At 47.6% G+C, this 22,500-nt stretch overlaps 3 protein-coding genes across 4 annotated transcripts in view; all 3 read right to left on the bottom strand.

Moving 5' to 3' along the window:
- LOC115416404 (serrate RNA effector molecule homolog) overlaps positions 1 to 4,772 on the bottom strand; it is a 9,207-nt gene extending 4,435 nt beyond the window's left edge. Inside the window, exons 1-14 of the mRNA XM_030130159.1 lie at positions 4,658 to 4,772; positions 3,666 to 3,788; positions 3,264 to 3,374; positions 3,055 to 3,186; positions 2,798 to 2,876; positions 2,389 to 2,686; positions 2,147 to 2,294; positions 2,070 to 2,103; positions 1,890 to 1,997; positions 1,696 to 1,816; positions 1,505 to 1,629; positions 1,334 to 1,395; positions 646 to 724; positions 402 to 566 (exon numbers count right to left, since the gene is read on the bottom strand). Coding sequence (XP_029986019.1) covers positions 402 to 566; positions 646 to 724; positions 1,334 to 1,395; positions 1,505 to 1,629; positions 1,696 to 1,816; positions 1,890 to 1,997; positions 2,070 to 2,103; positions 2,147 to 2,294; positions 2,389 to 2,686; positions 2,798 to 2,876; positions 3,055 to 3,186; positions 3,264 to 3,374; positions 3,666 to 3,784 — 1,581 coding nt within the window. The 5' untranslated portion in view covers positions 3,785 to 3,788; positions 4,658 to 4,772. The remainder of the gene's footprint in view (positions 1 to 401; positions 567 to 645; positions 725 to 1,333; positions 1,396 to 1,504; positions 1,630 to 1,695; positions 1,817 to 1,889; positions 1,998 to 2,069; positions 2,104 to 2,146; positions 2,295 to 2,388; positions 2,687 to 2,797; positions 2,877 to 3,054; positions 3,187 to 3,263; positions 3,375 to 3,665; positions 3,789 to 4,657) is intronic.
- Positions 4,773 to 6,200: 1,428 nt separating this feature from the next.
- LOC115416391 (high affinity immunoglobulin gamma Fc receptor I-like) lies at positions 6,201 to 16,170 on the bottom strand. Its single transcript, XM_030130129.1, has 9 exons — positions 16,140 to 16,170; positions 15,475 to 15,519; positions 12,837 to 12,948; positions 11,520 to 11,665; positions 10,569 to 10,811; positions 10,173 to 10,451; positions 9,689 to 9,931; positions 7,939 to 8,064; positions 6,201 to 6,910 (listed from the first exon to the last, which is right to left on the bottom strand). The coding sequence occupies exons 1-9, from the start codon at positions 16,162 to 16,164 to the stop codon at positions 6,768 to 6,770; spliced, it is 1,362 nt and encodes a 453-aa protein (XP_029985989.1). The 5' UTR covers positions 16,165 to 16,170; the 3' UTR covers positions 6,201 to 6,767.
- Positions 16,171 to 16,569: 399 nt separating this feature from the next.
- LOC115416390 (sodium/hydrogen exchanger 9B2-like) lies at positions 16,570 to 22,220 on the bottom strand. 2 transcript variants are annotated; one of them, XM_030130127.1, is made up of 11 exons: positions 22,055 to 22,220; positions 21,084 to 21,226; positions 20,338 to 20,465; positions 20,161 to 20,242; positions 19,607 to 19,700; positions 19,420 to 19,526; positions 19,196 to 19,345; positions 19,001 to 19,109; positions 18,152 to 18,288; positions 17,857 to 18,031; positions 16,570 to 17,267 (listed from the first exon to the last, which is right to left on the bottom strand). In XM_030130127.1, exons 1-11 carry the CDS (start codon positions 22,212 to 22,214, stop codon positions 17,182 to 17,184), a joined length of 1,371 nt encoding a protein of 456 aa, XP_029985987.1. In that variant the 5' UTR covers positions 22,215 to 22,220; the 3' UTR covers positions 16,570 to 17,181. The 2 variants fall into 2 exon arrangements, with proteins under 2 accessions (XP_029985987.1, XP_029985988.1); XM_030130128.1 differs by having other exon boundaries at positions 16,570 to 17,264.
- Between the last annotated feature and the right edge of the window lie 280 nt (positions 22,221 to 22,500).

The raw sequence follows: 22,500 nt of genomic DNA, 5'->3' as shown, positions 1-22,500 counted from the left end.
CCCTGCATTTGTGCGTGTATTTAGTCGGGGGTGCACAAACAGACCGTCGGTCTGTGTTTGGCTCCACCATGTCCATAAAGACATTCTGACTCATCAACGCCATGATCTGGTTTGATGACCGGCTATCCCAGCCACGGCGTCACAGCGCAGACAAACCAACAGCCTTCAGACAGATGTGGACAGGAGGACAAGGACAGTTAACCCACAATTAATAATTTAACTGAGCAAATTCTTATCGACAATTAATTGAGACTCGATTAACTGTTTACATCCCTAGTGTCCATGGAGGTTAAAGTGGGTCCATGTAGGTTAACCCGGGTCCATCGGGGTCCCGTTGCCCGTGTCCCTTACCTGCCCCGCCCACAGCGTCCCTTACCTGCCCCGCCCACAGTGTCCCTTACCTGCCCCGCCCACAGCTCGCCCCTCTGGTCCAGACTGTGGACCAGTCTTGCCGACAGTCGGATGTCGTTCCGGACCACTGGTCGGTGGTGGGTCAGTCCGTTGACGCTGCGGACGCGGCGGCACAGGTCTCTGTTCACCACCGGAGACAGTTCACAGTCCCTGAGCTGGAAGAGGCGGAGCCACATCAACAACGCCGCCTTTAAGGCCCCATATATGATCCCATGAGCGTGGGCGTACGTTTACCCTGATGTTCTGCAGGTTCCAACACGTCTCCTTTATGTTGACGCCGCGGTCAAAGGTCACCCAGCACCTCCGGAAGAACCTACACACAGCACACGCCCCAGAGCATCATGGGATTGAAACAGCACTGACCCTGCTTACACGACCACAGGAATCAGGTGTGATGCGTTCACAGTCACTTCGTAAATAGGATCATCCATAAACCCTGGTTCAGTCGTTTCAGTCCATTTTCAGATTTATTTAGAGTTCGTTCATACATTTGTGGTGACGCTGAATCCGACTTCCTGTTATCGTCGTCTACGTTCTCGTGTTTTCTGTGATTTAATAGGTTTTGCACATGCTCAGATGGAACTGAACTAAATAAACCAGATGAACCTGTTTACATGAATGAAGACCTGGAGGACTGGGACTGACCCAGGGGAGCTCATCTGACTGAATGTAATTAGATTACACTGCTTACATAATCATTAATAGAGGGTCAGTGTAAAGGGGGTCAGTGTCATCAGGGTCCATCTGTACATACATGAACAGAAACAGATCCATGAAGGGGTCTAAGATGGACCCCTGAGGGATCCCATTATCAATAATCAAACACACATTTAGGATCAATAATAATTAGATCCTGATCAGACTGTCAGTGTGTGTGTGTGTGTGTGTGTGTGTGTGTGTGTGTGTGTGTGTGAGGTCTCACCTGCGCTCAGGCTGAGGGTCAGACAGCGCCACCCGCAGGAAACCTGGGAATCTGCGACACAACTATACACACAAGGGAGACACAACCAGGTGTGTGTTCAAGTGTGTGTGTTCAAGTGTGTGTGTTCTGGTGTGTGTGTATTCAGTGTGTGTATTTGGTGTGTGATCTTACAGCAGTGATCTCTTCCTTGGACACCTCAGGTGGGATGCTTCTGATGAACAGGGACGTGGTCAGGTGCAGGGGGCGTGGCTTGGCTGGAGGCTCCTCCCTGTCCTTCCCTCTCTCCTTCCGTCTCTCTGTCACACAAACGTCGGGTTAAACCGTGGATTCAAACACATTCACGCCGTCTGACTCACACTCACCGTCCTCGTCCTCCTCCTTCTCCTCGTCCTCCTCCTTCTCTCCGTCTGAGTGGGAGGAGTCAGAGTCGGAGGCGCTGCCCTCTCCGCTGTCAGCTGACACGCTGCGCTTCCTCTTCCTGCCCTGAGGGTTAGGGGGCGGGGTTAAAACAGTGCCACTCGACCGCAGTAAAGCGCACAACCACAGTCAGACTCACTTTCTTGGTCGTCTTCTCCTCTTCCTCCTCCTCCTCATCTTTCTTCTCCTCCTCTTCGTCGTCTTTCTCCTTCTTCCCGTTCTGCTTGGCGTCCTCGTCCTCGCCATCCTACAGGCACACATTCAGAGGCGTCAGTGTCCACTCAGCGTCCTCCAGCTGAGACGCAGGTTCAACTCTCACCTCTGTGTCTTTAGCCTCGGACGATTCTGCACCGCTCGCCTCCTCTGCTCGGCTGACCGATGCCTCAGAGGCCACACCCCCCTCCGCCGGCGTCCGCCTGACATCTCTCCCCTCCGGAAGCTCCTCCCACAGGCCCCACCCCCTCCCCTCCACCGGCCGTGAGAGCGGTCGGGACCTCGAGGACCTGCAGGTCGAAGTCAGTGCCGCCCTCCATCTTTATCACCGCTGCAGAGGTCAACCGGACAGAGAGGTGAGAAAACCATATTACCCACAATCCACTGCTCCATCCCGCCTCACCCCGCCCCACCCGTCTGTTTACCTGCGTCCAGCAGTTTGATGATGGCCGGGGCGTGGTCCATGTCCAGAGACATGTTGTCCAACCAGTTGTTGTCGAGCAGGAAGAGGAAGACGCTCAGTCGTGTTTTTAGTGCAGCCAGTGACTCCGCCTTCCGGGCTGTGATGTCATCAGGGTGGTACTTGGAGCGGAACCACTCCTGGTCCTTATGTTGGAGGAAGAAATCCTGCAGCTGCTGCCGTCGGAAGTCCAGTTTGTACTGATTATAGCGTTTGACCGCCTCCGTCTCATCCAGGCTGTCCTCCATGTTCAACAGGAACTCCTACAGTTGCAAAGACACACAAATAAAAAGACACACAAAATACACACATGTAAATACACACCCACAGATGACACACTGGTATTAGGTGGTTTTGTGAATGTGAGTTTTCACCTTAAAACTCCTCATGGTTGGAGGTCCAGGTGGAGGCAGATCAGGATCAACCAGTCCCAGTCTGATGGACACACACACACACACACACACACACACACACACACACACCTGCATCAGATACAACAACACATACAACACACTGGCACATCATCTGTGACCTGGTTCATTCTACACAGCTGTGAACGCGTGGACACGTCACAGCCGTGGACAGGTGGACCTGTCCCTGCTGTTCCTCCCCTGCCCTGCAGGGGTGTCCAGTGTGATGAGGGTGAAGATGTGGGAGGTCCGGGTGCCAGCCCTGAGGCCCCGCCCCTGGAAAGGGCCCGCCCCCTGCTCCTCCTCCTCCGTATGGCAGGTCGTAGCGGTACGGCTCCCCCCGGTGGTCGTCCCTGAGGGCGGGATTAAAACCGTTAAACACAGCTGACTTGGACACAGGTCAGTGGTGTCCTGGCAGCGGCGTCCTCACCAGTCTCTCCTCATGCGTTTGTGTTGTGGACTGATGTGTCTGGGAGGAGAAAACCTGTCTCTGCGTCCACGGTCGTAATCCCGCCTCCTCTCACGGCTGCGATCCCACTCTCTGCACACAAGACAATCATGTGACCATGTGACTGTCCTCTGTGGTGTCAGTCTGTCCTGTCCGTCCATCTACCTGTCTGTCCAGTCGTCCTGTCTGTCTCTCCATCTACCTGTCTGTCCGTCTACCTGTCTGTCCAGTCGTCTTGTCTGTCTGTACAGTCATCCTGTCTGTCCCTCTACCTGTCTGTCCAGTCGTCTTGTCTGTCTGTACAGTCATCCTGTCTGTCCGTCTACCTGTCTGTCCAGTCGTCCTGTCTGTCTGTCCAGTCATCCTGTCTGTCCGTCCATCTACCTGTCTGTCCAGTCGTCCCTCCTCCTCTCCTCTCTCTCTCTTGACCGCTCCATGTCGCTCCTCTCTCTCCTGAACTTGTCCCGCCTCCTCCTGTCGAACTCATCATCGCTGTCTCCCATTGGTCTAAAAACGCACACACACGTGTGTCATCTGTTTGATAACTGTGACACGTGGACATCCACTGCATCCGTCCTGTCCAGACACAGTTTGAATGATTCTGTTTCATGATCATCATTCACTTCAGCTGATCAACACAAACACCTCAAACACAATAATGTATTAATTATTGATCCACCAGCAGCTTATGTTCTCTGTTACTGAGAGACTGTTCAGTTTACAAGAAGGAAAAACTGTCAAACAAACACTTTCAATGAAAACAGTTGAAATTGGATGATTCCCACAGTGTAAATCAAACTAATACAGTTATAAATGAAGCAGAGGTTCAGAACAGGCAGGTGGTTCTGTAAAAACTTATTCAGTTTTTATTATATTACAGACGTTATTCTACAGGAAACCAGAAGGAACTGAACTGATGGAATCAAAAACACATGTTTTCTTCTGTTAAACATAAAAGGGTTCTTTATAGTATTACTGTGTATTCAGTGGAACAGTAGAAAAAGTCAATTCCAAACTCTGCTCAAACATGTCAGCTGTTCCCACAGATTCAACAGAACTACTTTAAATGTGTGACTGTTTATTATGAAACAACCAAGTAGCAGTCATTAGCCTGTTAGCTTCAGTCTGGGAGCGCCGATTCTTCACAAACTGCAGATTAAGTTCAGTTTAAACCCCAGATAAGGTTTAGGGGAACAACAAAACAAACACATGGAAACATAAACAAGGACATTTTTACCCCAGATGTTGAAAATCATCTACGGACTTTATGAAGCTAACAGCGGCTAATTACCCCGCGGCTAAAGCGGCTAACAGAGGCTGCTTCCGGTTGTAAAGTTCAGGAAATGATCACAAATGTGACAAAAGTACAGTTTTACCTGATGCTCCGCCGTTTGGACAAAAAGTAAAGATAAATGAAGCTAAATGAAGCTAACGAGCCGAGCGTCCCGCCGACACAACGAGATCACGATGAAACAACGAGACTTCCGCTTCCTGTGACGTATGCGACATCATGACACGCCCACTGGCGGACGGGAGGAGAACTGCAGGAAGAGACTGACGGGCACGCGACCCGGAAGTCCAGTCCGAAGAGTTCAGTTTGTTTGTTTGTTTGTTTTTAACAAACATTGCAAGAATAATGACAAACTCACACAAAAGCCTCATTATCAGCTGAAGGTAAATTCACTCCTATGAAAAGGCACACATATTACACGGTGTGTATGTATATTTATGGAAGTAAATCTGTGTCATCAGATTTGGAATTATAAAAGACATTGAATTAGTAGTACTGAATTCTTTTTTTTTTTTTTTTGCACTGAAATTAAGTATCTCAATTTTTTTGCACTGAAATTATTGTATCTGATTTTTTTTTTTGCGCTTAAATTAAGTATATGAATCATTTTTTGGCACTGAAATGAAGTATCTGAATTGTTTGTCTCTGAATTCAACTATGTTCATAAATTTAGAATGAAAAAAAAAATCAGATCCAATACATTCAGGTACAAACATTCAGATGCAAAAAATTCAGATACTTAATTTCAGTGCAAAAAAATTCAGTGCTAGAAATTCAATGGCTTTTATAATTCAAAATCTGATGACACAGATTTATTTCCATACATTTCATGTTTCCATAGAAATGAAACAACAATTATAACATAAATGGCAGAATGAAAGGAGCATAAAATAAATAAACAATTAAAACAAAAACAGGGGGAAAAAAAGCCCAATAATTAAAATAAATGAATACAAGGGGTTTAGGAAAGCTTCCATTTTGTTTTAAAGTGTACATTTTATTTTCATGGGGATTAATTAGTTTTACACATGTTTTTAACAAGGACATTTTATTCTTAACAGCAGTCATGGAGGGGGGGGGTGACATACCTACACTTATGTATGGAATATTTTCTAATAATAATGAGATTATTCTCTAAAAACTCCCTAACCCTAACCCTCCCCTCAGTAGACCCCTGGTCTGTTTTCTTTTTTTTGTTTTTTGTTTCTCTAAACTCTGGTGGACCTCCTCAGCTCCACTGCCTCAAAAAAACACTGAAACATTCGACTCAGACCTGGACTTTTCAGACTCTTTAAGACCATGTGACCGTCCTGACCAATCAGAGGCCACTGATGCCTCACTGACCAGATTCAACTCCACCTTCTGTTCATCAGTCTGTGTTTTTGAGTTTCCTCTGTTCAGATTCAGGTTGGAATTCACGTCTGTAAAAAGGGGAAAAATCACAGTTTTTATTGTTGTTCTATTTGTCCCATCATGCATTGAATCAGTAAATATGTCGATGATACTGTCATGTGACTAATCCAACACAAAAAAATATGACCCCATGAATGAGACTGAAGGTCAAAGGTTAAATGTCCACTTTTAAACTCAGTTCATTCAGATTAAAGCTGCTTTAATTTTTCTTCCACAGATAAACAATACTTTTTTTATTTACATGTTTGGAGTCATTACAAAACTTACAAATCAAACTTCAGTCAGAGGCAGATCCCAGGTCAGTCAGTATTCATGTAAATAAAAGGGTCCATGAACAGAGCCTTGAGGAACTCCCCTGTGGGTCATTCTGTTCACACTAACATTTACACAGATCACGAGTTCAAGTCATCAAATACATGTTTTTGTGGGAGACAGACATGGCAATTTATACAAAGCAGAACAAAATAGAAATCCAGGACAAACCAGACCCAGTGTCAGTTTTGTAAACGCCATAACACTGTAACGCCATAACACAATAGCGCCGTAACGCTGCGTTCAGGTCACAACACTGCAGGATTCAAACCAGCGCAGATGTATGATCAGAATCGGCTCAGGACTCCGAGCAGAGTGTCTCCTCGTACATTTGCACGTCTCTGTTCATGGTTTCATCGACGTCTGGGTGGACGTTAACAGAACTGTCGTTAACGTCCTGTTGGTCGACCCGGCGACGGTTACCTGGTAACCGCTACCGTCTGACTACTACTCGTTTAACGGAACCAAAGTTAGAAATGATGTTCGGTGGTGATGTCATCGTAGTCGTCCTGGTCCTGGTCCTGGTCCTGGTCCTGGTCCTGGTCCTGGTCCTGGTCCTGGTCCTGCCTGTTTCTGGATGTAGACGTTGCTATGGAAACGGCCTTGCCTCTCCCTGCACAGTGATCACCAGAACAAACAGGAAGTAGAAAAAAAAAAGGTGTAAAAGAAAAAGAGACAGTTCAGACGAGTTCATGACAAAGACATCAGTTCAGTCATTAATTTGTTCATTCATTCATTCATTCATTTGTTCATTCATTCATTTGTTCATACATTCATTGTTCATCTGTTCATACATTCATTCGTTCATTTATTCATTCATTCGTTCATTCGGTCGTTCATTCATTCGATGGTTCATTCATTCGTTCGTTCATTTGTTCATTCATTCATTCATTCATTCATTCATTCGTTCCTTCATTCATTTGTTCACTCATTTGTTCATTTGTTTAGTCATTCATTTGTTCATTCATTCGCTCATTCATTTGTTCATTAATTCGTTCATTCGGTCGTTCATTCATTTGTTCATTCATTCGTTCATTCATTTGTTCATTCATTCATTCGTTTATTCGGTCGTTCATTCATTTGTTCATTCATTTGTTCATTCATTCATTTGATCGTTCATTCATTCATTCATTCATTTGTTCATTCATTCATTCATTCGTTCGTTCGTTCATTCATTCGTTCATTTATTCGCTCATTCATTTGTTCATTCATTCATTCATTCATTCGTTCCTTCATTCATTTGTTCACTCATTTGTTCATTTGTTTAGTCATTCATTTGTTCATTCATTCGCTCATTCATTTGTTCATTAATTCGTTCATTCGGTCGTTCATTCATTTGTTCATTCATTCGTTCATTCATTTGTTCATTCATTCATTCGTTTATTCGGTCGTTCATTCATTTGTTCATTCATTTGTTCATTCATTCATTCATTTGATCGTTCATTCATTCATTCATTCATTTGTTCATTCATTCATTCATTCATTCGTTCGTTCATTCATTCGTTCATTTATTCGCTCATTCATTTGTTCATTCATTCATTTGTTCATTCATTCATTCGGTCGTTCATTCATTTGTTCATTCATTTGTTCATTTGTTCGTTCATTCATTCGCTCATTCATTCGTTCATTCGTTCATTGGACCTGTGTTCCTGTACAGAGACACCATGAGGCCGGTGGAGATGAAGTATGGAAGGAAAACCACCAGGTACCGGAGGAGGACCATCCGGTCTGAGGTGGACTGGGTGGACTGGGGGGACGGAGGACCACCTATGGACACACGTTCACCTGTTCAGGTCAAAGGTCAAACTCACACCAGTGGCACATCTGATTCATCTGCAATGGTGTGGACAGTGGTGTCTGATTGGGTAGTGCAGTCCGTAGCCCCGCCCCCACCTGCTGATGACTTTGACTGTTTATGTCTATAACTCAGTAACAGTATTCAGGATTTATTTTACCCATAATACACACCCGATACTTAGCATTAGCATTAGCGTTAGCGGTCAGTGAGCTGCTGTTGAAGACGCTCTTGGACCAAATCCAGAACTTCATCAGCTCCGTGATCAATGAACCTACAAAGACCTGTTTTGAAAGGGTTCCAGGACCCCCAAGGGTTTATTTCATATGTTTTAAATATGACTGAAACTATCTTCACTCATACACAGAGCTGTCATGGACGCCTGAACACAACTCAACACAAGGGAACCAGAACATGGCCACCAGAGGGCGCTGACGACCACCGGAGTGAAAGTCTGAAACACTGGGAATCAGGTAGAACCAGTTAAAGTCCACAGAATCTTCTAGAACAGTCTACAAAATGACCGGACCTTCACAACAAACTCATGGATTAGATCGTGTTTGAGCACACATTCGTGCTGTTGGCGGTTGGCGAGCACCTGGAAACACCTCCGAGGTGATCAAAGCCTCAGGTCAGGGGTGTCCGACCCTGGTCCTGCAGATCTACTGTCCTGCAGGTTTCAGATGTTTCCCTCTTCCAACACCTGATTCAGATGATCAGCCTGTGATCCAGGTCTGTAGAAGAACTACCGTCAGGTGGACTGGAAGAGGAAACATCTGAAACAGGCCCTCCAGGACCAGGACTGGTGACCCCTGCCTTAGGGGCTTTTCAGACTCGGAATCCAGATCCGTGCTCTACCTGGATACGATCACACCTTTCCAGCAGATGTTGCGTTCACAAGCACGTACGGTGGTGGAGTGGGTGTTCCAGGGTCGAACCAGCGAACGCAGACGTGACAGACCCTGAGGTCACAGGTGGTTCTGTTTTATCTGTTAGCCTGTTTGAGGCAAAGAGAAGAGGAGGCACCTTCGCTGTCCCTGATAGAACCGAGCAGTTCGGTTGATAAGGTGAGCCCGTGTCCTCTGGATCCGGGGCCGGTACGGTGGTTAGGTCACTTCTGGTCTCAGGTACAGATTGCTTTCACACGGTAATGTTCCGTACTGGAATCCATGCAGTCCATACCAGGACGACCCTCTGAGCTGGACTGGGGTACGGTACTCACACATGGAATGTTTGCATTCACACTGATAAAATGACCGTAGTTTCTGGACTATGAGCCGCACTCACCCCGTCTCCAGCGTCTCACCATCCCTTCATTGCCAAGCTCACGTGCAACAGCTCTAGTTCCTTCTTCGTCAGTTGGATCGATTGTTAGCCCAGAAAACATAAATTAGCCGCATCATTTTAGAGCCGCGGGTTCACAGTGTGTGGAAAAAAGTAGCAGCTTATAGAGAGGAAAGTACGGGAAGTGGACTTTGGGGTCCCGTGTACTCAGATATGGACTCAGAGACCCAGTCTGAAAACGACTCAGTGTTCATAGAATACAGAAATACTGTATGTACCAAATATATGTGAACCCAGAGTGAAGGTCCTGACCTGAGACGGACATCCAGCTGGGCGGAGACTGTCCAACTCCTGTGATGTCACACCTGTAGACGCCTTGATGAGCCTGTGACACCTGGGGGATGGTCATGTGACCTGTGGGCCCGGCGCCGATGAAGGAGCCATCTTTATAGAAGTCAGCTGAGCGGTTGGAGGGAGTGCGTGTTTGACAGTGTAGAGACACTTCCTGTCCCTCCATCACAGGGAGGACAGGACTCTGCAGGATCACCGGTCCACCTGGACACAGAGACAGGACCGGTTTGGACCAGCGAAGACACCAAACACCACAAACATCTAACATCACAACAATAGGCCCCATGAAGGAAACCGTATGGGAGCAGACGTCGTCCTCTGGGTCGTCTCCTACGTATTCTCGTAGTTTGTGGACTTGAATATTTTCTTAAATGCGACTGAACGTTTCTGCTCTGAGGCTCATTGAGTCCGACCAAGGCCTTCAACTGGGCCTTCGGTCTCTTACCGTGAACCGTGATGTTGGCGGAGTTGCTGCGTCTGGTATCCGACTCACACCAGTAGATGGCGCTGTCCGGCTCCTTGGCGGTTTCCAGGACGCAGCCAGACGACGTAGGCTCGCCCCAGTCCACGCCACAGCGGGACGTCCTGGTGCCACGGCGGGTGAACCTGCGGACCGTCCACCCGGACCAGCTGCTGTTATGACCACAGCTCAGAGACAGGGGGCGGTACTCGAAGAACTGCAACGAATCCGGAGACACGGTGAGAGTGGGCGGAACCACATCATCTGTGGACAAATGACAACACAGCGATCATGATGTTAAACGTGTCTAACAATGAAAGTGGACAAAAATAAACTCAAGAAACAAGATGAAAACAACACAAAACACTCTGCTGTAAATACCTGCGACCTTCAGCCAGCTGCTCGGGGACTCCCCCAGACCTTCGAACCCACATCTGTATTCACCTTCATCCGACCTGGAGACTCGCCGGATGGTCATGTGACCCTCAGAGGAATCTGAAAGGTGGGTGCCATCTTTGTAGAAATGAGCTGGGAGGTCCGAGGGCGTCTTGGTTTGACAGAACAGAGTGACGTCTTGACCCTCTGTCACCGGGACAGCCGGACTCTGCAGGACCACCGCCCCATCTGAACCACAAAACAAACAGAACCCTCCTAGACCGGAACCCTGAACCCAACAGGAAGCAGAGCTGCTCTGGTGTCAGCGCTGATGGATGGGTTTGTTGTTGAGTGGGTGAGTCGCACATTCACTTCCCTTTAATGAAACCAGTTCCTGAAGTGAAACCCACAGTTGGACCGTTGGTTCCATGGACACGTTCTGGGTCTGGGTTCGTTTATGTGTATATTTATATGTTTTTAACTGTTTAAGCCCAGGTTTGGGTTTAAATGAACTGGTGGATCATTTAAACTGAGGATCATCAACGTTAGCATCTAAAACTGACCCGGATCTGAACCCAGGACACATCCAAATCCGGTCCCAAATCTGGTTCATATCTGATGTTTTTAATGCGACTTCAGTCTGAACGGCCATGACACATTTCATCTGACTTTACGTCATTAAAATGCAACAAACAGAGGAGACGGGGCCAAATCCATATGTGATGTCACTTCAGGACGTCGACTCTTCACGAGTCTGATGACATCATATTTCAAACATCAGACTGCAGTGGGAATGGAGACACGAAGACACGAAGACATGAGGACATGAAGACAGGAGGACATGAAGACACGAAGACATGAGGACATGAAGACATGAGGATGAGGACATCACAGACAAGATGAAAAACCTAAGACGATGAAAACCACATAAATGACGTCAGTAAAAGTGTCTCTGACCGGTGACGGTGATGTTGACGGTGTGGCTGCTCTGTCGGCCTGTGGATTCACACCAGTACAGTCCAGTGTCCGGAGGTTTGACCGTACGGACATCACAGCCGGAGGACGTGGGATCCCCCCACCCGGACCCGCACTGGGACAGGAAACTGGAAACAGACAACAACCAGTCCACCAGTAAACCAACATGGAGGCGGTTCCATCACAGAAGCTCGACGGCCAACGGACGCCACCGTGACCGAACCCTGAAGATGAGGACAGAGATGAACCACTGGACGGAAAAGCATCTAGAGTTTGGTAAATGAAGATGAGGAGGATGAAGACTGAAGGAAATCAACGAGAAAAGGTTTAAAGATGGAGAAAAACAAACCATTCACCAATACCTTTAGTCACCACAGTATGTCACCATAATATGTCGCATACACCAACAACAGGCCGACGATAGCCCGACGACAGGCCGACGACAGGCTGATGATAGACTGATGATAGACTGACGACAGGCTGACGGCAGGCCAGCGATAGGCCGATGACAGACCATTGATAGGCTGACAAAAGGCTGACGATAGGCCAATGACAGGCCGATGATAGGCTGACAATATCAAATCAAATCAAAGTTTATTTCTATAGCACTTTACAACAACATAATGAAGCCCAAAGTGCTTTACATCTAAAAGCATGATTAAATTATAAGATAAAATATCGTCAATAGGTCGACGATAGGCTGACGATCAGCCAATGATAGGTTGACGATAGGCTGACGATCGGCTGACAACAGGCAGATGATAGGCTGATGATAGGCCGTTATATGTCCCATACGTTGATGATGTGCCGTTATATGTCCCAGCACACTGATACTATACTGATAACATGCTGTTATATGACCCAACATGCAAACGATATGCTATTATATGTCCCGATATGCTGGCGATGCGCCGTTATATGTCATGATATATGAATGATCTGACATTATATGTTCAGATGTGTCAACAATACGCTATTAAATGTCCCAATACATAAATGATATGCTGACGACATGCTGTTCTATGTCCTGATAGGCTGACGGTCAACCATTCTATGTCCTGATAGGCTGACGGTCAACCATTCTATGTCCTGATAGGCTGACGGTCAACCATTCTATGTCCTGATAGGCTGACAGTCAACCATTCTATGTCCTGATAGGCTGACGGTCAACTGCTCTATGTCCTGATAGGCTGACGGTCAACTGCTCTATGTCCTGATAGGCTGACGGTCAACTGTTCTATGCCCTGATAGGCTGATGGTCAACTGTTCTATGTCCTGATAGGCTGATGGTCAACTCACCCTCTGGCGGTCAGTCTCCAGACCGTCCATCCAGAACCGAGCCGTTCACAGCTGACTGCGATGTCGGAGTACTCTGGGTGCTGAGTTGAACTGGGGGAGACGCTGACTGAGGCTGAGGACAGGAAAACAAACACACATTCACTGAAGAAAACACATTCAGGAGGAAGTGGAGCTGAAGGGACTGAACTTTAAGAACTGAACAGAAACTACAGTTCAAGGAAACACCGTCCACTCGCAGAGGTTTAAGGGTTTACCCAGGATGCACTTTAATACATCTTTCATCTGCTTTTCCCTCATGTTGTGGTTTTAGTTTCTTCTTTTTTGTGCTGATTTTTCTGACATTAACGTCTGAATAAACGCTGTTTTCGTTGGTTCCTGAATGCATCGTGTTTGTACTTGTTTGAACCAGCGTTGAGTTTGTTTTGTCAAAACCTGATGGAAATGTGGTCGTCACAGCGTCTGCAGCGACGCCGACCAAACCACAGCGTTTTGGACGACGTTCGGTGAAAAACAGGAAACTCTGAAACCACAAACGCATCAGTCCAGTAGATGGGTCGACAGCGCTAGTTTCAATTCGCAGAATTCAGGCCAAGGTTTGAATTCAGATTAAGAAGCTTTAGTCGAAAAAAAAAGACTGTATGTAGACCAACGAAGTGAACCTGGACCCGATGAAGACCCGATGGAGACCTGATGAAGACCTGATGAAGACCTGATGGAGACCTGATGAAGACCCGATCAAGACCTGATGAAGACCCGATGGAGACCTGCTGAAGACCTGATCAAGACCTCATGAAGACCTGATGAAGACCTGACGAAGACCTCATGAAGACCTGATGGAGACCTGATGAAGACCTGATGAAGACCTGACATAGACCTGATGGAGACCTGACGAAGACCTCATGAAGACCTGATGAAGACCTGACAAAGACCTGATGAAAACCTGATGAAGACCCGATGAAGACCCAACGAAGGCCTGATGAAGACCTGATGGAGACCTGATGGAGACTTGATGAAGACCTGATGAAGACCCGATGAAGACCTGATGAAGACCTGAAGAAGACTTGATGAAGACCTGATGAAGACCTGATGAAAACCCTATGAAGACCTGCTGAAGACCTGAACCCTGAATGGACGGACCATCATCATCATCTCTGGACACAGTTCAGGTTTTGCACAGGAATCAAAAGTGGATCAGTCTTCACAAACAGGCTCCATTAAAACCCATGGATCAGGCCTAGGTCCAGGTCAGGGTTAGACCAGGTCCAGGTCAGGTGTGGCTTAGACCAGGTAAATAAATGCTGGGTTTCTTTAATTATTCTTAATCCCAGTTTGGTCCAAACTCAGTGAATTCTAAACCTGTTTTAGTGTCGACTCATAACAGACTGTGTTTGTGTTGAACTGTGACATCTGTGCTCAGATTATCCTCTGTATGTGACGTGTGTGTATGTGTGTGTCTGTGTGTGTCTGTCATGTATGTCTGTATGTGTCTGTCATGTATGTCTGTGTGTGTCTGTCTGTATGTGTCTGTCATGTATGTCTGTATGTGTCTGTCATGTATGTCTGTATGTGTCTGTCATGTATGTGTCTGTCATGTATGTCTGTATGTGTCTGTCATGTATGTCTGTATGTGTCTGTATGTGTATGTCATGTATGTGTATGTCATGTATGTCTGTATGTGTCTGTCATGTATGTCTGTATGTGTCTGTCATGTATGTCTGTATGTGTATGTCATGTATGTCTGTATGTGTCTGTATGTGTCTGTCATGTATGTGTCTGTCATGTATGTCTGTATGTGTCTGTCATGTATGTCTGTATGTGTCTGTCATGTATGTCTGTATGTGTATGTCATGTATGTCTGTATGTGTCTGTATGTGTCTGTCATGTATGTGTCTGTCATGTATGTCTGTATGTGTCTGTCATGTATGTCTGTGTGTGTCTGTCATGTATGTCTGTATGTGTCTGTCATGTATGTCTGTATATGTCTGTGTGTGTCTGTCATGTATGTCTGTATGTGTCTGTCATGTATGTCTGTGTGTGTCTGTCATGTATGTCTGTGTGTGTCTGTCATGTATGTGTCTGTCATGTATGTCTGTATGTGTCTGTCATGTATGTCTGTATATGTCTGTGTGTGTCTGTCATGTATGTCTGTATGTGTCTGTCATGTATGTCTGTGTGTGTCTGTCATGTATGTCTGTGTGTGTCTGTCATGTATGTGTCTGTCATGTATGTCTGTATGTGTCTGTCATGTATGTCTGTATGTGTCTGTCATGTATGTCTGTATGTGTCTGTCATGTATGTCTGTATGTGTCTGTCATGTATGTCTGTATGTGTCTGTCATGTATGTCTGTATGTGACGTGTGTGGGTTTAATTCTGTGTTTTCTAGATTTCATTCACTGATCATGGAAACGTTCATTCAAATCAAAGGTTCATCAATAAAAACAGAGAAAACAGAAGAAAACTAGAAAAGCACTCGTAGACAACAGACAGATCTGCCCCCCCACCACACACACACACACACACACACACACACACACACACACACACACACACACACACACACACACACACACACAAACCAACACCGGTAATAACAGACGCTCCTTGGTGGAGGAAAAAATGGAAATGAGTTCGACTGACCTGAACTGGACCAGGACCACCAGGACCCCCACACACTGAGCAGCACTGGAACACAACAACAACAACAACAACAACAACACATTAAACAACAACAACAACAACAACACATTACACAAACATACATTATACACCCCTCTTTGCCCCCCCCCCCCCCCAGTGTCCTGTCTTACCCCCCCTCAGTGGACTGTCTCATCCCCCCTCAGTGGACTATCTTACCCCCCCTCCGTGTCCTGTCTCACCCCCCCAGTGTCCTGTCTTACCCCCCCTCAGTGTCCTGTCTCACCTCCCCAGTGTCCTGTCTTACCCCCCCTCAGTGTCCTGTCTCACCCCCCTCAGTGGACTGTCTCACCCCCCCAGTGTCCTGTCTTACCCCCCCTCAGTGGACTGTTTCACCCCCCCTCAGTGTCCTGTCTCACCCCCCCTCAGTAGACTGTCTCATCCCCCCTCAGTGTCCTGTCTCACCCCCCCTCAGTGGATTGTTTCACCCCCCTCAGTGTCCTGTCTCACCCCCCCAGTGTCCTGTCTTACCCCCCCTCAGTGTCCTGTCTCCCCCCCCCTCAGTGTCCTGTCTCACCCCCCTCAGTGGACTGTTTCACCCCCCCTCAGTGTCCTGTCTCACCCCCCCTCAGTAGACTGTCTCACCCCCCCTCAGTGTCCTGTCTTACCCCACAGATGCAGGTTCTTCTTCATGGCGTCTCCGTCCGTCTGTGACTATAATGTGGCGACAACATCCTGTTAAGTCGACCACACAGAGACGGAGGGGCGGGGCTGTGGTTAAAGTGGGTGGGTTAAGGGGGGGGGGGGGGCTGCAGATACATTTCTACGTCTTGATGCCAGTGTTTTATCCAGGTTAGTTCATGCAGAAGTTACTGTTAGTTACCGTTTCCATGGTAACTAACGGTAACTTCTGCATTAATTTGTCGAATCAGTGAAACTGAACAGAATATGAAGAATCAATGACACACTGGAATGAACGGTTCATAAATATGAGAACATATTCCACATTTATGCTCAAATCTGAAGGTTTTCTGTGGTTTTATATTCACTTCAAATACCTCCAACTGTTCTTTCAAAAGTTTTATTTTATTAAAGCAGAAGAACGTTTACAAAAACAATGATCCAAGATGAATGGAAATATGTTAGAAGATGATTGAAAATATAAATAAAAATAACAACTATATGACATTTAATTAATATTTAATGATTTATCTGATTAATATCTAATATCATTACTCTCCACTTTGGATTATTAACATGTTAAATAAAATCATCCAAACTGGACCAAAAATCATCGTATTCATTAGCTTGATACCATTAGCATGCTAAGCCAACATTGTCTAATATTGAATATAATTAACGTTTGTACCTAATGAGTCTAATTCATATAAAACCTGTTCATTCACCTCATGTTTACAGACATGAGGGAGTCTTCAGTGGGTTTTTCAAACTTTAGTTTCACTTTTAAGACTTAAACGTGTTCATGGTGCTTTTATGCTTTTATGCTTTTATTGGTTTGTGTGAAACAGGTTTGATCAGACGGATCCTTTAAACATGTTTTAGTTCTATTAATGTAAGAGGCTGTAAATGTGTCACATGTCAAATAAAGGGAACGCCGATGATAACACAGCCCCCTGCTCCTCGTCCAATCACATCCTTCCTGCTCCTCGTCCAATCACATCCTTCCTGCTCCTCATCCAATCAGATCGGTCACAGTTTAGTCTCCAGCGGTGCCGCCTCCTTTTCTGGGCGGATCCCGTTGCTCTGAGACGTCGCTGCAGCTTCAGCTTCATCTGCTGGGATGAAAACTTTATTCAACATCATTTTTCTTTCAAATAAAGAAATGTTACTGATTAATACATTTTTTAAAACAAAACCAACATCAGCTAACATCAGCTAGGATCAGTTCACCAGCTAACAGCAGCCATTAGCATCTATTGTTAACTAACTGTAATTAGTGAGCTAACAGTAGCTAACAGATTACCCAGTGTTAGAACAGCCACTAACATTAGATCATATTTATATTTATATTTATATTTATAATAGATGTCGCGTTCAGCCTCTCCACATGCGTCAGTGGAGCGGCCATCTTGGGGTTTCCAGGTAAATGAAACTAGTCGTTCCATCAGGTTTTTTCTTTAACAGTGAAGATGGTGGACTTTTGCGCTGTGCAGAGTTGGAAAATCTAGACACTAGTGTCTCTAGTTTATATTTATGAATAAACACTGGCTATCGTTAGCTTTTGAGTTAACATCAGCTAACAGGTGCTGACATTAGCGACTGACCCAACAGTTGCTAACGTTAACTTATGAACTAACATTAGCTACCAGGGGCTAGCATTAGCGAGGTTAGTTACCATCCTGAATCTGAACTGTGTGTGCTGACCTTTGACCTGTCGGGCGAGGAGGCGTGGCCCTGCCAGTCCAATGCCCAGCGCTCCAATGGGAGCCGTGGTCAGGATGGCTAACACGGCTAACGTTAGCACGTCCAAACCAAACTTCACGAAGGCGTCGTTGCCCTCCTCCCGGGCCAAGTCCAAGGCCTTGGAGCCGATGGCAGCCTGGAACACGGAAAGAACACGACAAAGGCACCGTTACACGGGTCACAGGACGGACAGACCGACAGGTCAAAGGTCAAATCCGTCAGATAAACAGTGTCTCCTCAGAGCCGACCTACAGACCTGAACGGTGGCCTTCGGCAGCCACGCCACCGAGATGAAGAGCTTCTCCTTCAGGTTGAACCCTCCGAAGTGAACGAGCAGGAAGGTGACGAGGAGCCGCACCAGCAGACCGACGGAGATGCAGGCCAGACCCAGACCTGGGACGGAGACGCAGTCAGACACACGGCTCCAGAACTGCACCTGAACCTGAACCTGAACCTGAACCTGAACCTGAACCTGAACCTGTACCTACACCTGTACCTGAACCTGTACCTGAACCTGCACCTGAACCTGAACCTGCACCTGAACCTGAACCTGAACCTGTACCTGCACCTGAACCTGCACCTGAACCTGAACCTGTACCTGTACCTGAACCTGCACCTGAACCTGAACCTGAACCTGAACCTGAACCTGAACCTGAACCTGCACCTGAACCTGAACCTGTACCTGAACCTGAACCTGAACCTGCACCTGAACCTGAACCTGTACCTGCACCTGCACCTGAACCTGCACCTGCACCTGCACCTGAACCTGAACCTGCACCTGAACCTGAACCTGTACCTGCACCTGCACCTGAACCTGAACCTGCACCTGCACCTGCACCTGAACCTGTACCTGAACCTGCACCTGAACCTGAACCTGAACCTGTACCTGCACCTGAACCTGAACCTGCACCTGCACCTGAACCTGTACCTGAACCTGAACCTGAACCTGAACCTGAACCTGCACCTGAACCTGAACCTGAACCTGTACCTGAACCTGCACCTGAACCTGAACCTGAACCTGCACCTGAACCTGTACCTGAACCTGCACCTGCACCTGAACCTGTAAAGGCTCCGCTCCTCTACCCGGGTCTGTGGTCCTTCTTACCTACGGTGCTGGGGCTGAGCGTTGCTATGGTGATCTCTGCTCCAATCAGACCAAAGAGGAGGGGCTGGAACACGTCCCATGACCGGCCCACCATGGCGGCCACCGGCGCCTAGACCACATGAAACACAGTGAGTCCAGAGGACAGGAGACCAGCTGGGTTTGAGTCCAGGTTCAGGTGGGTCTGATGGGGGTCACCTTGTCCGCCTTCCAGCCCAGAGCCGCCAGGAAGGACAAGACCAGCGTACACAGACCCCCAGCTCCGGCAAAACCGATGACGTGGCTGCAGAAGACCGAAAATATGGACAGACCCAGCAGCATGAGGGTCCTCCTCAGAACCAGGTCCTCCTGTGGACAGACACGAGAACCATCAGACCGGTGCAGAACATGGACACGGGTGGGACTCAGTCAGCAGGACAGACCTGGTCTTTACTGGGGAACCAGCACAAGAACAGACCCAGGACCAGCCCAGCTATGATCCCCCCCACCACCTCCAGCAGACCCTTCAGGATGTTCATCCACGTGGAACCTGCAGAACACAGAACAGCCAAGGTCAGGACCAGAACCGGGTCTGAAGAAGACCAGCAAGAACCTACGGTGATGAGTGACCTGTGGAGAAGGCGATTCCCAGACAGGTGGAGAACCCGGTGATGGCCAAGATGTCATCGAAACTGCCGGCAGCCATCAGGAGGGTGGGGATTCCCTGGAGAACAGGAGGAGAACCTGAACAGAACTGCACCAGAACCGCAGGACAACAAGTAGAACCTGAACAGAACTGCACCAGAACCTCAGAACAACAAGTAGAACCTGAACAGAACTGCACCAGAACCTCAGGACAACAAGTAGAACCTGAACAGAACTGCACCAGAACCGCAGGACAACCACACTGTAAAGCCATTATCATCCTTTCACGTGTGTGTTCCTGATCCTGGTCCTGGTTCAGAGCGGATTCATTCAGACCCTCAGAGAACCTGGTTTAGGGGCCTTGTGACCTCCTGTTCATATTCATAGTGGTCTTATGATGGAACCCTGTGGAACCTCAGCCCTGATGCACAGCAGCAGACCATCTGGACGAGGATTCTGTCTGGACCAGGTCTGGATCAGGTCTGGATCAGGTCTGGATCAGGTCTGGACCAGGTCTGGACCAGGTCTTGGGGGTTTACCTTCTCCACTCCGTATCCTTCTCTCTGCAGCAGCAGCATCGATGGAACCACAACGGCCGGAGACACAGCAGCAAGAACGAACCTGAGGACACAAATACACAACTGTGTGTGTCTGTGTGTGTGTGTGTGTGTGTGTGTGTGTGTGTGTGTGTGTCTGTTGTGTGTCTGTTGCGTTACCCCAGTATGAACCCCCAGACCCAGGGCAGACCCAACAGGAAGTGTGAAACCACGGCAACGACGCAGGCCTCGACAACACAGGGACCGACGGCAACACGGACACACACTGCCTTCAGACGCTGCAACGCCTACACACAAATACACAAACACAGATACACACACACACACACACAAACACAGATACACACAGACACACACAAATACACAGATACACACACACACAAACACAGATACACACAGACACACACAAATACACAAACACAAATACACACACACACACAAACACAGATACACAGACACACACAAATACACAAACACAGATACACACACACACAAACACAGATACACACAGACACACACAAATACACAAACACAGATACACACACACACAAACACAGATACACACAGACACACACAAATACACAAACACAGATACACACAGACGCACACAAATACACAGATACACACACACACACACAAACACAGATACACACACACACACAAACACAGATACACACAGACACACACAAATACACACACAAACACACACACACAAATACACACACAAATACACAAACACAGACACACACAGACACACACAAATACACACACACAGAGACACACACAAATACACACAGAAACACACAGACACACAAACAGACACACAAACACACACAGACACACACACACACAATGTCAACAGGATGACAGTGTGGTCATGTGACCTGTGAGTGGGCGTGTCCTACCGTCGGGTCCAGCCCCAGTCCTGCTCTGGTCAGGATGATTGACAGGGCGATGTTCCTGAGAGCGGACGACCAGTGGGTGTCGACGAAGACGGCGTCAGTGATGTACGGGACGTTACGCAACAGCAGACCGGCCAGGAGCATGCCTGAGCAACGGCAACACAGGCAACGCAGTCACACACAGGCAACGCAGTCACACACAGGCAACGCAGTCACACAGAGGCAACACAGTCACACAGAGGCAACAACGCAGTCACACAGAGGCAACACAGTCACACAGAGGCAACAACGCAGTCACACAGAGGCAACACAGTCACACAGAGGCAACAACGCAGTCACACAGAGGCAACGCAGTCACACAGAGGCAACACAGTCACACAGAGGCAACACAGTCACACAGAGGCAACAATGCAGTCACACAGAGGTAATCACGCAGTGACATAGAGGCAACGCAGTCACACAGAGGCAACGCAGTCACACAGAGGCAACAACGCAGTCACACAGAGGCAACCACGCAGTGACATTGAGGCAACGCAGTCACACAGAGACAACACAGTGACACTGAGGCAACACAGTCACACAGAGGCAATGCAGTCAACCAGAGGCAACAACAAAATTACATAATGGCAATGATGCAGTGACACAACATAAACAACAACAACAAAATGACACAACGGCAACAAAGTGACACAGAGGCAACCACGCAGTGACGTAGAGGCAACAAAATGACACAGAGAAAACCACGCAGTGACACAAAGGCAACACAGTGACATAGAGGCAACCACATAGTGACACAGAGGCAACAAAATGACACAACAACAACAACAAAATGACAGAGGTGAGAAAATGACACAACGGCAACGCAGTGACACAGAGGCAACACAATGACACAACAACAGCAGCTACACACACACACACACACACAGACACATAGACAACCTGGGGACCGGGACAGTCCGGGAGTTGGGTCGTACCAAGCAGTGGGGGGAAGGGGGGCAGTGTGGGCAGCTGGATCATTCCCACCAGTTTTCCCCCCAACACGGAGCAGATGAAGAGGACGACGATCCCAAACAGGTTCCCCCCAGGAAGACACTGAGTCCCCGAAATGGACCAGACGACCCCGAACAGCAGCATAAACAGACACACTGGAAGATACACACCAGTGGTCAGACTGAGGAGGACACACCCCCAGAGACAGAGGACACACCCCTAGAGACAGAAGACACACCCCCAAAGACAGAGGACACACCCCAAAGACAGAAAACACACCCAAAGAGATAAAGGACACACCCACAGAGACACAGGACACACCCACAGAGAGACAGGACACACCCACAAAGACAGAGGCCACGCCCCCATAGACAGAGGACACCCCCCCAAAGACAGAGGCCACGCCCCCATAGACAGAGGACAGTGGTGT

Source organism: Sphaeramia orbicularis, unplaced genomic scaffold, assembly GCF_902148855.1.
Source record: "Sphaeramia orbicularis unplaced genomic scaffold, fSphaOr1.1, whole genome shotgun sequence".
Lineage (NCBI taxonomy): Eukaryota > Metazoa > Chordata > Actinopteri > Kurtiformes > Apogonidae > Sphaeramia > Sphaeramia orbicularis.
The sequence above is the reverse complement of the archived record's forward strand: the minus strand, read 5'-3'. Positions and strand labels throughout refer to the sequence as shown.

Excerpts from the sequence above, each read along its gene's own strand:
- LOC115416390 (XM_030130127.1), bottom strand. The coding sequence starts at position 22,214 with ATGCTGCTGTTCGGGGTCGTCTGGTCCATTTCGGGGACTCAGTGTCTT. Across the intron at positions 20,466-21,083 it reads GACTGGGGCTGGACCCGACG|GCGTTGCAGCGTCTGAAGGC; the intron begins GTAGGACACGCC and ends ATTTGTGTGTAG. Across the intron at positions 19,701-20,160 it reads AAGGATACGGAGTGGAGAAG|GGAATCCCCACCCTCCTGAT; the intron begins GTAAACCCCCAA and ends CCTGTTCTCCAG.
- LOC115416391 (XM_030130129.1), bottom strand. The coding sequence starts at position 16,164 with ATGAAGAAGAACCTGCATCTGTGGG. Across the intron at positions 15,520-16,139 it reads GAAGAACCTGCATCTGTGGG|TGCTGCTCAGTGTGTGGGGG; the intron begins GTAAGACAGGAC and ends GTTGTGTTCCAG. Across the intron at positions 6,911-7,938 it reads GTCTCTGTACAGGAACACAG|GGAGAGGCAAGGCCGTTTCC; the intron begins GTCCAATGAACG and ends ATCACTGTGCAG.